Raw genomic sequence first — 15,502 nt, 5'->3', positions numbered from 1 at the left:
ACAAAATCTTCAGATCACAGTCAAGACTGTTTATGCTTTTATGGCAGTGACAGTATTTGTCCACGGTAAAATTGTCCTATAAATTTATGGCCACAGATTGTACACATTTCAGTTTGAAACAAAATTACAGACCATGTACACTGAGCAGAATTAAGCTGTTTCCAGTTACAAGAGCTCATAAATTCGAGTCTGAAGCCACTTGCTTGACTTGTGGGCGTTTTTAATGGCAAATCATCATATAAATGAATATGCAGAACTCAAAAATAAATTGTGATGAAATTCAAGTTCCTTGTGTGCTGTACATACATTGGTATGAACAGCTGTATGGTACAATATTAAAAAAAATTCTGCTAGGATGCCAGTCTAAATCTTCCCGAGTAAAGAGAACTCTTATGTTGATTGTTCCAACTGTTTGTAAAAAAAAAAAACTGAATACCAGTATTTATGTACTACTCTGTGCAAATATTCAGTACATGCTTATTTCTATATTTTCGGTAAGCTTTTGGATAAAAAAAATAACTTTTCAGGCTGTTCAGAAACATAAAAAAATTATGTAATTCTTTGTCTGAAAACGAGCAAACAAAAACTCCTTCTTGCCAAAACAATTGTGGTGAAATGTTCTGAGGTGCCACAAGGCAATGTTCATCAGTGGTCACCTACTTTGCTACAGACAACAGTTTTTAGGTCTGTTGCCAACCTCCTTACTCCCTCCTCCTAAATATAAGTTTCGTGAGGAACTGTCCATTTTACACTACAATGAAGGTGAAATACTAAAAAAATTCAGCCACAAAAAGACTCCCAATGACACCCCCTTTTGCCTGGCACAAATGCCTCCCTGCCCTTTCAACACCCCCTCACACTAACACTGAACCCAAACAAATCCTCACAGATGTCTGGCTACACCTTAACTTAAAGCTTAAGTTACACAGCAAAGAAATACCACTTTTTGTTTAGAATGTGTACAAACAGACATTACCTGCCTAGTTAAATACATGTACATGTAGCATGTCAAATTTATAGTTCAATCTGATTAGGTAATTCAAGGACTTTTCATGGATAAAAATATCATTTGTAAGGAAGAGTAACCATGTCCAAATTTGTGAAGAAAGTGATTATGCTGTGTGGAATCAACACAATTTCAAATTTCAGTCCTTCATTTTGAACTATGAATTCACTTTTTATTAAAGTCATAGCTGAAGATTTGGGCTGAGAGGGGCTGGAGTGAGATACAGAAATCTACATAATTCAGTACTTAGCAGCCTGTATGCCTTAGTGTCTATGTCTTGAGGTTTGTCATGTTTAACCCAAATACATGTATATACTCAGTTCATTCCCTCTTGTTCCCTTGGGATTTCAAAACAGGTTGGTCCATTTATCTAACATTAATTTCCTGTCAACAGAGAAGGCCACTGGTTGTGTGTTTCATTCACCGTCTCCATGGTTGCTGTCCATTTAGTACATATGCATGGAGGTGGGAGGGGGTAACCCAAATGCATATGCTTGCATATGGGGGTTCTACTGATAATGTACGTATTCATAGGAAATGAGGGGTTAATATTATCAATCCTTGATAGTTTCTCCATGAATTAAATATAGGCTGTTCTACAGAATGGAGGGAGGGGTGCACCAAGTGTACATACGCGCAGGGGGAGGGGTTTAAAAAAGTATGCACGTGTACAAGAAGGGGAAGAGGTCAAGCTTTGCCAGTTTTTTGCATGCATACTAAATGGATGGCCCCATATTCCACCTTAAGTGCTTATGTCAATCCAACTGAATGCATCCATCACTGACTACATGTACCTGACAAGCCTGATCAACTTTAATGGCACAGTTAAGACAGTGTTCGTTCATTTAAACATAAATTAGTTACATATCCAAATGAGGTGGATTCCTAATGAACATACTCAATAAGCAACATCAGCTCACTTGGTAAAGCATCAGATTCGTATTGCAGGGGCTGCTGGTTTGATACCCACCCAAGCCAGCCCAAGTGGGTTGCCTGTGTCCTTGGGAAAGGTACCTAGTACTCATTTTCATTGCATGGTATATGGTAGTCAATAATGTGTTAAAAGTACATTTAAAACCAACACACATTAATTCCCAAATATCCTATTAGCAGCTCAATTAAAGTATTATATAATTTGTAATTATTTAACAACACACAAACCACAATTCCAGTGTGATCAAGTTTCTAAACCTGTACACTTTATTTCTTAAGATTTTCATCATTAAATAAATGTTTTTGCATATAGTTTCAGAATTCAAGCACTCTTACTAATGTGCATTTTTAAGCATTTTTCCAGTTCTCAGCCAAAAACTTTCAAACTCTTTTTAAAATATCCATCAGATTTCAAACATGTTTCAATAATCTGTAGAAATCCTGTAATTGTTATCATTCCACAAGATAATGACGTCAATGAAAAATACAACTTCAAACATGAAGCAAAACATCTGCAATGTTGTAAACTCCTACCATCTACCTTCCATGAAAATCTGCACAGAACTGGCCATAATGCAAAAAAGATAAGAAACTAAAGATAAGAAAGCTTGTTTTAATTGTCCAGCTAGTGGAAGTAAACAGTGCATTATGGCACCAGCTGGAGAAAAACAAAACATAGCATTCAGCAATGCTCAAATTTGATTCAAGACTTTTTTGAAAGTTAAAAAAAAAAAGAGTCTACAGTTAGTTATGGACAGGTCTGTACATTGTCACATGCTTTGTTTTAATCCAGGCATAAGCATTTTATGTAAACATAATTTATTATTTAAGACACAGTTTAGTTCATCTACTTACTTTGCAAAAACTAAAATGGATTTCTATGTTCCAAGCATGTCTAGTTTATTGTAGCCTTAGGGAAAAACAGTTTGAATTAATTATTTCTGAAATGAAAGAAGAAAAAGAAAACAAAACAGTAATTACACAACCTGCTTTATGTACGATACTTAACCACCTGCATATTTTGTCCAGCTACATTTCTTTAATGCTGTGGAAATGTTTATCCACTGAAAAATCCAAGTCACCAGACTTTGTTGCAGAGAATTCTAGTTTCTCCTTTGGTAGCCCATTGGACCACCACAACAATTAGTGATCTGTCCACCCCTGTAAAAGAATTTCCTGGAATTCCAAATAATACCAATTTTCTCTTTTTACCTGCAAAGAGATTTTCAAATTAGCTCATGTGGTAGACATACTGCATGTCAGATCATTGACAACATTTTCATTCAGGAAAGTCTTTTGGTGAAAATACATGTCAATATGACTATCCACTCATAGGAAGTACATGTAGTGGGATGTATGACTGGCAACATTTTCGTTTAGGACCAACTAGGCATCGTAACAAGTCTTTTGACAAAAACCCAAGGTTGATACAGACAAATGTCTGAGAGGAGAATATTTTCAAGATGGCCATACTGAAGTTTCAATCTGCATCATTTTCATATGGCCCAAGTAGATACCATAAGAACTCTTCTGATGAAAATTCCTTGTCAAAATGACTAAGAGAAATAGCAATAAGAAAACTTTCAATATGGACACCATTGTGGCCATATTGGATGTCAGATCAGCTCCATCTTCATTTAGGGCTAACAAGACAGTATAGAAAGTCCTCTGGTAAAAACCCCATTTTGCTATAATTTCGATTTTGGAGCGTAATAAAATTTTCCAGACGGCTGCCACGGTGGACATCAAACAAATACCACTTCCATTTCAGGATCAACTAGACATTCTAAGAAGATCTTCTAGTGAAGGCACAATTCAAAGTCAATAAAAAAATAAGTAGTGACCATTATGAATATAGATATGGTCATTGTGGTGTCCATACTGTATGCCTGAGTGACAGCATTTTCATTTAGGACCAACCAGACTTCACAAGTCTTTCAGTAAAAAACAATGTTGATATATGACCATCCACCCTGAGTAAGCAAAAACAAGGCCCTCAAGATGGCATTATAAGAAGCTAGATGTACAAGTGACACCAATTTCATTTAGGACCAAATAAAATTCTTAATGATTCTGGCTTAAACCCAATATCAATACAACATTTTGTTCCGGACTCGTGATAACAACATTTTTAAGATGGATGCTGTGGTGACCATATTTGATGACCAGAAGAGATAAAAATTGCAGAGATAATACAAGTGTTATCTTTAAAAAGAAAAACACTAAGATCTTTTCAAATACCAACTAAAAATAGTTTTTTCACATTAAAAATCGTCACTTGCTATGAAAACTAGGAGGATGCTTTCCACTTATCAAAAATCAAGAATCCCGGCTTGTCGTGATTTGCAGCATACAATGATGATCACACCCCCAAATTATGACAATGTTCTGATGGATACCAAGCAATCAAAGAAAGAAAAGACTAATTCTGTCTTGTGGGTAATGCTATTTTAGCTAGGGAAATTAAAAAGATCGTGTCTTGTCTTCTCCTGTATATTACAGATCAATTATAAAAATGATGCAACAATGCACCTTGAATACAACACTATTATTGTAAATCTGGCATTGCATAATGAACCACCAGATTTGGGTCTGTAGAACAAAGAACAGACCCTGAGTTAACAGTGCATTATGCGGTGGTACAGCAGAGTCTGTGTTCTTTGCACTTGGATTCGCAACTTAGAATATAATATGGTTTGTGGTTTTGTTGATTTAACACCAGTTTTAGCACATGGCAAGCATCTGTTGAAGGAAGAACCCAGAAAAATCACGGGAAGAACCACCAATCCACTGTAAGGTACTTGTAAGCTTTTTCACATACCCAGTTTAGCTAAACCAGGATGCAAATCCATGCAGAGATGACAGTGATCTGTAAAGGTGAGTGCCTTAGACCACCCTGTCACCCCTGAGTATATGTGGCATCATAACTTAAATAAATGGCAATAATTGTATTGGTGTGTGCAACCTAACAGATAATGAAGAAGGACCCATCTAATTTCCCACACAGGACTCCAAAATCCCCATGTAACAAATGCAATTTCTTAGGTATTGATTCTAGAATGAAATTTTAGATGCAATTTATCACATTTCTGCTTTGCAACTGAGGAATTTCATGAGGCACTGTTTTTTTTTTTACAGAAGTGATGTATAATACTGTATTGGCATGATCCAATCTGACAAGATGCAACTGAGGAGGCTATAGAGTGAAAGAGATGCAACAAGCTCTGCTGTCATTCATGTACCATGGTAAATGAAACATGAGCAGCAAGTGATCCAAATACCAGTCTATATACAGCTCACACTTTTCAAGCAGCCTCACACCTACAAAGGCATTCACCTCAGTTTCTGATGTTAATCTGTACTAGTATAGCAAAAACCATATCCATCATCAGAGGCAATAAAAGCACTGTAAAAAAAAATAATCAATTCATGGCATGTCTACTTTGGCTACTTATATGCATTCGTTGGATTACATGCACAAGTGGAATACAGTGATATGTAAGGTGTAGTGACAAAAATGATATTGGTGAAGAAGTCCTCTGCCTTGGTGCAAACATTTTCTCTAACAATACCTTTCAAGTCTATCTTATATGATCTCATTTTCTCAACTATTCTCAGATGAATAAGGAATCACCAGCTTTTGCAACTAAACCAATCTATTTTTCAATGGAGATGCATCCAAGAATGATAGTGTGGTTTCTCCAGCACAAGTGTCTGCAATTCTAAACATGCATTTATAAACTTATTTCTGCAGAATATAACCTTGCTTTGGTGATAGTAAACTTCATTAAAAAAAAAAATTATGATAACTGTAGAGTCACAGAATATGGGGAAATTACTCGATGGCTGTTTTCTATTAAAAATGATGCAATAAAATAAAATATTGGCTACACAATTCCACTGACAGGCCCCATGTGTCCTAGTGGTTTAAAGTGCTCACAGACATCTCAACTTTGCCAGTGTGGGTTTGAGTCTCAGCTCAGCCGATGTGTCTATGTGAGAAAACTTGTTAGTAGCTTTTTTTGCTCCAGTGGCACAAGTAACTAATTTAACATGCCTTCCTTATTATAAATATTAAATTTTATTTTAATCTATCAGTAATGCATACGTACTATCATATCTTTTATTAAATACTGCAATATTTTCCCAGGATTTACATGCAGTAGCAGTTTGTTCCACAGCAGTGTAGCAAAGTATTGAAAGCTTTGCTTAAATTGCAGTTCTTGGTTTTGGTTGCTGAAGATTTCCTTGCAACGATGATCTCAAATGGTAGTGCTGAATAAGGTTTGAATAAATCCTGAATGTACTCTGGTGCAGCTCATGTCAATACATATACAAGAACTGGCTTGTGAAAATTGATCCCTTCATATACTGTACACCATTTTAGTACTGTAAACAATGCTTTTGATGAATAATCAATAGATGAACCTAAAATAATGCATGGTGCCCTTCTCTGAAATTAATAAATCCTGTCAAGCTGAGATTTGGCAGTTGTCCCATACAGCTGAACAATAATCCATTGTTGGAAGAATATATGTATATTGTGGTACAGAATATGAGTTGCTGTAGGTAAATATTTCTTGAATCTACAGGAGGTATTTTGGACGCTAGTGCCTTAAAAAAGTTTTCAATATCATCATCTCATTATTAATTATTATCTGCAGTACAATGAATATCAGCCAGAATTCTTGAACCCTATAATATCACATGTAGCTGGCTTGCTGTAGGTTATGAAATGGCCAGAGCATAAATTTCCTTTTGTGTGCATGAAAAATATTAAATGTCAATATCATAATCATAAAGCAGCTGCTATGAATTTTATGGTTTGTTTCTCTTTAAATACAATCCTTTATTATAATTATTGCTTCATATTTAGAATTAAAATCATGCTGTCATTTTCCAGGTCATTATCATGTTCACTGTATTTATAAGCCTGATATAACCTGTATGCCTGTGGCAACAGTTATTTTCTTGCATGAATTAGCAAGGACTCTAAATGGTGCAAAAGGCAGATCCATTGTTTGATGTGATGTGGTGTTCCACAACAACACAGGAAGGTTATTAAGTGCCAAGGCAATTAAATGAAAGTACCTTGCCAAGAGAGGCAATCTGATTAAAATCAGATCTCCACTGTCCTGGGTGAAGATCTGACAGCGACCACTTACGGTCATTTTCTGGTGACCGTTGCATTAACCAGTGGAAATGCAGTTTTCAGAAATTTGAAAGTGAACCAAATCGATAGCCATACACTGATGCTCTTAAGCTATACTTCTCAGTCTCCCAAACAAAAACAAAAAAGACTTCATCTGACTGGCTAATACAATTTGTGATTATGGTAATAACAGGTCATCAGAACATGACTCCTAAGCAGTCTCTGTCAGATCTTCACGTAGAACAGTGGAGATCTGATTTTCATCAGACTGCCCAGGGATGCACCATGGTAGGATTCAAACCCACATGGTTTCAACTGTCAAGTCCAGCATGCTGACCAGAGCCAAATTCAGCTCCTCAGATCTGCAAGCTTAATTAAAAGCAAAATGATTAGAAGAACTCCGACCTATGCTAATATGCTGTTTGGCAATGATTTCTTTCTCTCATTCCTTTTTCTTATTGAAAAGATTATTTATGACCTACTTGTACTAAATCTGGGAAAAAACTTCAGCAAATTAATGTGTAGAAGCTGGTCATGACTGTGCAAGAAAACATCAGCAGAGGTAGCAGCCATTTTGAATAATTAATCTACTTTGTCTAAGCTTACAGTATTGATTTTTATGAAACAAATCCCAACTTTAAAAGGAATGCCTTCAATATGGGTCTGCATGATGGGGTCACTAATGTACTATCACTTATTGGTCATACAGCCAAAGTTTAAATGGATTTTATATTGATTACTGGACTATAAGGCATACAAACAATCTAAACATTGGAAATACTTAACTGACATTATAGCTCAACATTGCAACCATGTGAATACAGAGAATTTATACCCTAATACATTCAGATAAGCTGATGTAAGAAGTTAATAATCCTTGCCATTTTTAACGAAAAACAAAAAATGGGCTTAAAAAATCACTTATCCACAGTCCATGATCCTACTCTAGTCAATTTCATGCAGAGTCCAGTTTTATGGCATCTGGATCCTTATTCAATGAAGCATATAACACATTACATTCTGTGCCAAACTTGACCACATTAGCAAATATCTTTACCTCATAAATCCTACTGTTTCATTTCTGTTTCTGCTTTTATCTTTATCAACATGCCCCCCTCCCTTGCAGGATGAGGGATATAAAATAGGCCTCATACACCCTCATATACACAAGGGGAGGCAAAAAGCATGCCGAACATCGTGATTGGTAGGTGAAAGTATGAATTGTACCATCAGATCATGGTTCAATACATGTCATGATTCATTTTGAGGTACATAAAACTGTGTCCAAAGGTCAAAAGCTTGTGTTGCTGACCTAAGGTTTCCAGAATGTATGGCCCCTGAACAAAATGGGATCATGTGACTATGTCCAAAAACAGATTTGAGTATGTCTTTATGTCACGAGTCTCTTACACCAACAGAGTTGTTGCTGAACATCATTTCTCAGCGCAAGATAGGCTATACATGCTAGCTAGTATAACTGATGGAGGACGAACACAGGAAAGCCCCTAATAAGAACCACTGACCTATAGTCATTTGTCAAGAGATGAAACTCGAAAGTGACATTGAGCTGTAAAGTTGTCAATGGCCTATCACCACACATTGGAAAATGCAGTTTCCATTGCTCATAAAATCCAGTTGACACAAGTGCCCCCTATAATTACAGAACTGACGCTGCCAATATTCTAAGTGACATTTCCAAAAAAATCTAATTTGTGTATGAAAACTTCAATCCCTAAGTGCGTTAATTTATTTTCAAGATTTTGAAAGAATAGTAAATAATTAATATTTATCTATATGTATGCTGATTTCCATTATGAAGATTATCTACTTAAACTACTAAAAGCTGTGAACTTTGCGTACAAAGTAAAACATGTGACATACGAATAGGGGACTGCCTGGGTAGCTCTAACTAGTGCTCACATGGCATTAACATAAATGCGATTCTAAAATACAGTTTGGATATGTACATGCAGTATACAATCCAGCCAGAAGCAGTCTAGTGGATTCTGGACTGTTCCAATAATTATTGCAACCAGTGCAATTATACATGGCTGTGTAATGGATTGAGGCTAGCATGTATACAAAATTGATTACTTTGTTGTTGTAATATGGGGAGTTTAGGCCATATCCTGATAAAAAGGAAAGACCGACTAAAAATTTGGCAAAAGCGCTTATGTATCTTGATCTTTTTAATGTTTATTTTGCTACTGTATTGTTCAAGATATTTCAACTGTCCCTTGCACATGGTCATACCAGTGAAACGGAACACTGGCTAAACATATCAACACTGATGAACAACATTAAAAGTGTAAACAGCAACTATAAATCAAGACACGCTTTAGATGCTAATGAACATAAACACTGTAGATACACAGAGTGAAAAGGAGATTGTTTGATCAACTGGACAATGGCTGACCTCATGACCTGGAGGAAAATATTGCTTCAACCAGGGGCACAACTATTTACCAAGGAAACTTACAAGTGATATGGGAAGGAATAGCATAATATTCAATGGTATAGAAATCCACTGCTTGAGATCTGGGACAACTAACATTTAAATGAAATGTTACATCTATTCCTGCAACAAATATTTAATTAAAAATTGATTAACCCTTTACCTCATGCAAGTGCCTTTGGATGCCTCTACTCAATTTGCATGGAAGCGCCTTTTGACGCATGATGTAAACATCTGCCATTTTAAGCCGGTTTTCGTAGCGCCACCTTCAGGGAAAAGCCCTATTAGAAACTACATTCATTTCTGCAAATGACAATTATGTCAGATCACGTGGTCACTGTTGTTGCTCTGGTCGATATCTGCTTTTTAAAGTAACTGGGTCGCAATCTCCACTATCCAAAATGAGGTTGCAGATTTCATTCAGTATTTACGAAGTTTTCACAATTAGAATCACAACTATGAAAGATCCAATAACTTAGGTAAAGGCTCTGATATTGATGTAGGCAGCAATTGGTTTTTTTAAATAAATTTTCAAATTCAGATGACTCATTGATGCAGACACAGACGAAAAAACTTGTAAATTTCTAGTATGAGAAATGGCAGCTACAGTTGGTCATGCAGCCTCACTGACATGACGGTGAACGAGTTCTCTCAAGATTTTAAAGCATATAAAAAAATTCTTCCACGAAAAATAATTACATAGCTATAACAATCGGACTTTACTCTCAAATTTTTTTACTTAAAATATGTGTACCAAACATGTAAAATGGTTAAAATTGCTGTTAAACATAGCATACACTACATTGCTTAACAGTTAACAGGCAGGCCTATGCGTATGGAGTCAAATAGGTAACAGGCATTCTATTTATAGCATGCTGCACTGGGTAACTCTGCTCTATGAGGTTAAGAGTTAAGTTACAAATTTAAACGGACAATTAGTTTATTGTTTCCAGTGACAAATATTTGCTCACTGAATTGTCCCTCAAAATACCTACCACACAGTGTCTAATTTTCCCCATATAACTTTGAAGTTGAGTGTTTGCTGATTGCTGTTGGAAAGAAGCTACACAAGCGGTAACCACACAAATGCCTTATGAATCAACATGTCTACTACTCGCTGCCTGCCTAAATAATCACAGTCCACACCAGCAGGAACTCATGCAGAACCCATAAAGACACAAGACTTGTAAATGTTTGTCTTGTGACAACACACTGACATATGATAGTGGGGACCCATGAGGCAGAGTGATCTAAGGCACTCGCCTTTACAGATCACTGATATCTCACCCATCTGTATGGGTTCAAGTCTTGGCTTGGCCAACATGGAAATTTAAGAAAGTCTGCAAGTAGCTTACAGTGGGTCGGTGGATCCTCCCAGGGTTATCCTGGGTTCTTCATCCACTAAATATACTGGCCAACAGGCATAGCCTAACATGCTGAAAAATGGTGTTAAACCCACAAAACAAACACTTTTAGGGTAGTGGTTTCTGTTATCTTTGTCTTGAAACACTGAATCTATCACAAGTATTATGCTTCCACAATCGTCTGCTAAAGAAACAAGCACTTGCCGTACAGCATGCAACAGCTACTTCTGTTGACTAAAGTTAGCTCATGGTATATGGCAAGTGTAAATAATCAAACCAATTACAATAGTTGTTGCATACCAAAGTGGCTTAATGGGTAACAGCTAAGTAAAATTATCACATGGGAAATTAAAATCTCTGGTAATTTGAAGACAAGATTTAATCATGTCATGTTAACAATAATGTGAGCCTCAAAGCTCTGGTAAACACGAAATAATATCAAATTTCTAGTCAGGGATGGCCAACCGTTTGAAAGTTTATGGACAAGACAGCAACAAAAATGGGAAAATACTTTGCTTATTTTTTATTTGCTGCTCTCAGATTGATTAAATGTGCTTAAACTTGTGTGGTACTTTCCATTAGCAGGACAGATGGTGAGTTATACATTAAAATTACGACTAAATTTATAATATATACGACAAGATATGATAGAAAACATATACAACAGTAATCTTGGGGACAATATCAGCAATGTTCTGTGCAACCTGATTCTTAAAGTTGGTTCTGAAGGACAGATTTTCAATATGTGTCTACTGCTTTCACTATACCCAAATAAAAGGTGATTTGTGTGTACGAATAAAAATGACATTTAAAAAAATAACTTATTTAAGCATTTTGCTCTGATACAACATCAGTTCAAACCAGGATCATGACCCAAAAGCAGGAGAGGAAGGGACTTATTGTACCAGCTACATGTATACCCTCAATTCTCTCATTCAGTGATGCAATATTCTGTATTATATAATGGTAGACTGAACAAAAATATGTCCAAAACAGCACTCACACAGCAGTTAGAAGATGAAAGCACTGAACTTAATGACTAAAATGTTCAAGTCCAATTCCCATCACTGGACCAGCCCACTGGCTACTGTGGTGTGTTCTTGAGCAAAGGCACTTGACTTGTCATAACATATTAAAACTGCTACTGGGCTGTAAGACACACAACCAAACCAGTCTATTCATAAATTTACTTTTGCATATCTACAGGACAATGTATTGGTTACACTAGCAAGTGTGCACTCAACATTGCTGTATGTAAAAAGACAGTCAAAACTAAACAATAATAAACAATGTGTACTCAACAATGCTATATGTAAAAAGATAGTCATAACTAAACAATAATATACAATTTCAATCCCCCCTTTCTGAATAATGTCCAATACTGAATATTTTTTATGTTCAGTACTGACAACATTATCACCCAAAACAATGATATCCAAAAATGGAACTAGCAAAGATTACACAGAATCTAGCCTGTATAACATGCTCATGCTATTTCTTAATACAAAAGCAATACAAAAACAGAAATATGATATTAGGCACAGTCTGAAATCACAAGCACATGCAACCAACCTTTTTGTGACATAATATTGATTTTTTTTGTATAGTGACTTGTGCAAAAGAAGCTATACTACACTGTATGGAACATCTGATGTTTGTATTCTCAATTATTGTCAACAGTTTGCATATACTTTAAAAATTGGTTACACAAAACTGCTTTTGTTGCAAAATAATGACCAGAATCTAATTTTTATTTGACTCTGGATAGTCAGCTTTTTCCAACACACCAGCCTGATCCAGTTTTTCATTGCCAACATTCAGTTCGCAAAAAATGGTCAAAGCAGCCACATGGAAAATACGTATTATTGATAGATGCTATCAAAATAGTTTGTTTTTATGGACTATTAGTGATCCCTTACAATCTCACCTGAATTACCTGATTTTCTGCATTGTTTTCAAATGTAAACTCATCTCTGTTCTACTAAATGAGCTATTCCAGTTCAACCTCGAGCTTATGGCTTGATCAAAAGTATGTGCAAGTCACACACACACACAGACATATATATATATATATATATATATATATATATATATATATATATATATATAAATATATATATATATATATAAAAATATATATATATATATATATATATATATATATATATATATATATATATATATATGTATATATATATATATATATATATATATATATATATATATATATATATATATATATATATATATATATGTGTGTGTGTATTAAACATGGTCATAATGCTCATCATATTTCATGCCTGTATTCAGGGTTTACAACAGAATCTAAAATTATGGGGAATTTTTCCCTCTGCATTAAGAAAAAAAAAAAAGAGATACAAACAGGGCTAAAAAAAATGTGTGATTATCATTTTCATGGCTGATTTTTTGCACAAGTAAGAAATCGACATGAATCCAGCAATCAAGCATCCTAGGATATACTCTGCATATTACAGCATCCTTTAAACTAACTGGTTAATCAGGTCAAATACTGAACAACAAAAACCTTAAAGCTTATGAATTCATAATCAACAATTACATGTAACCCCTGATCTTGCAATCAAGAACTGGTGACACTAACATGTAAGTGTTTACACCATTTTTATAAAGTATATATTGTTTGAACACAGTCACAATATACAGGAAGAGTATTGTATCAAATAAAAATATACATGGTGAACAAAACCTGTCTGGTAATCTGCCATCAATGTGAAAATAGCCTTGGGATTAGTCCCTGCTATACACCATTACTAGATATCAATGCATCGTGGTTTTGATGGTGAAAGGACTTTATTTACTGACCAAATTAGTCACAGGATGTCAAATTTAGTACAATATGAACTGGACAAAAAGGAAGACATCAATATAAATTTGTTTTCAATGCATCAAATATGTCCAACTGAAGCTATGTAAATAAGCAGTTTTATGCAAATTAACCTTGACTATTGCCATATATTGACTATTCTTGGCATTGTGGTTATTTTCAAGCTGAGAAATAAACCACACAATTTATTTAGAAGAAAAAATGCTTTCTATATATGCATGAAACATTTATTCTTGGCTGATAGTGTTCATGGTTGTTGGAGAACTGATACCTTTGTTACAGAAACAGCTGGTGAAAACTAAAGGGTGGAAAATGGAGTGACAATCCCCATTTTACAACTGATATTTTCTCGTCATACTTACGAATGAAATCACAGCTGCTAATAAAAGAATCTTCACTAGTAAGTCGTCGAATTGTTCTAGGATGAGTTCCCACAGAGGTTTACCTGAAGAAATACAAAACCTGTGTTACTGTAGCCGGTTAAGAATTCAGTTATCCGCCATAACATCAGATTAACCTCGCGAGAAGTCCAAACGTACCGAGACAATGACATATAAAATCCACTCACCTTCTTCTGCGGGTAATTCTGAAAAGAAAAGAAAAAGAATGAATAAGTATAAATATTTCTTGGCCAAATATAGGTATTTATATCACGTAAACGGCAACAAAAAGTGCACACGATATTAAATACATTTATCGCGTACTTCAAACTGCCGAATGCATAACGTGTCGCAATGACGGGTTCCATGTGGGTGGACGATAGGTTGTAATTTTGCTGTACGAAAGAATAAATACTGAAGAATAAAAATTACTTACCATTTGGACCATACTTTTCTCTAGCCTTTTTGACTTGATCATCTGTCAGTCCAACATTTTCGTCCACATTAAAATGTTCTAAAACTTCCTCAACTGATTTTGTATGAGCCAACTCCATTGCGAATGCACTTCAATGTTGAGTTGAAGATATAATCCTTTAAATCCGACTTAAAATAATTGTTGATTCATAAGTTTTGATTAAAAACCCTCAGTCTACCGATCCCAGTACAGATGAAATCCCTTGAAGAGTGCGAAAACACGTCCAAAAAAAGTCCAATTTGTAGATCCGATCTTATATCTCGTTACGCAGCACTCGCATACGAGAAATCTTCCGTTGATGACCGTGTATGGTATGGGAACTGCTCACTATTACATAGGGGGACGATATATACCTTTTCCTATCTTTGTTTTCACAAATTTAGTGCCTGTCAGAAAATATCTTTCATCCTCTAACATTAAGAAATATCTATAACGATAACTGTTTTACTGATGCGTTAACTGATTTGATAGGATGTGGTGCAAATTCATTATTCCCTTTAATAGACTGTTCCAACATATATATATATAAAATGTGTTCCTTCATGATTGGCCCAATTGGTCCAACTATTATGACGTCAGAAACTAAGCGTTTCGACATGTAGCAGATCTATTTTCATCTCATACGTGTATGTATATCTCTATGTGTCTATTTACTCCATCAACCGCGCAATAGATTGCATTTATGTACGAGAAACATTATTAGTTTATAAACTGAATAATTCAGCAGAAGCTTCACGGAAAGGCAGCATTTATAGGTATCAGAGGATTCGATTAAAATAAAATGATTGCCGTGGTTAAATTTATTTTAAATAACAAACTTCAGATTAGATTTGGTACGAAAATATGTCTACATTATGTTATGGGTGGGAGAGTG

General features: G+C 35.3%; 1 protein-coding gene across 6 annotated transcripts in view; it reads right to left on the bottom strand.

Moving 5' to 3' along the window:
• Positions 1 to 14,920, bottom strand: part of LOC149777124 (sarcoplasmic/endoplasmic reticulum calcium ATPase 1-like) — a 113,718-nt gene extending 98,798 nt beyond the window's left edge. For 4 of the 6 annotated variants that reach the window (XM_089941808.1, XM_089941809.1, XM_089941807.1 and 1 more), the window contains exons 1-3: positions 14,590 to 14,919; positions 14,342 to 14,359; positions 14,136 to 14,218 (exon numbers count right to left, since the gene is read on the bottom strand). In XM_089941808.1, coding sequence (XP_089797934.1) covers positions 14,136 to 14,218; positions 14,342 to 14,359; positions 14,590 to 14,707 — 219 coding nt within the window. In that variant the 5' untranslated portion in view covers positions 14,708 to 14,919. Of the gene's footprint in view, positions 1 to 14,135; positions 14,219 to 14,341; positions 14,360 to 14,589 lie in introns of all 6 variants that reach the window. The other 2 variants (XM_089941806.1, XM_089941804.1) reach the window with 1 other exon arrangement.
• Positions 14,921 to 15,502: the final 582 nt, after the last annotated feature.

Source organism: Sinohyriopsis cumingii, chromosome 18 (assembly GCF_028554795.1).
Source record: "Sinohyriopsis cumingii isolate HCF-2022 chromosome 18, ASM2855479v2, whole genome shotgun sequence".
NCBI classification, from domain to species: Eukaryota; Metazoa; Mollusca; class Bivalvia; order Unionida; family Unionidae; genus Sinohyriopsis; species Sinohyriopsis cumingii.
Note: the sequence above shows the minus strand (reverse complement) of the source record. Positions and strands in the feature narration are given on the sequence as shown.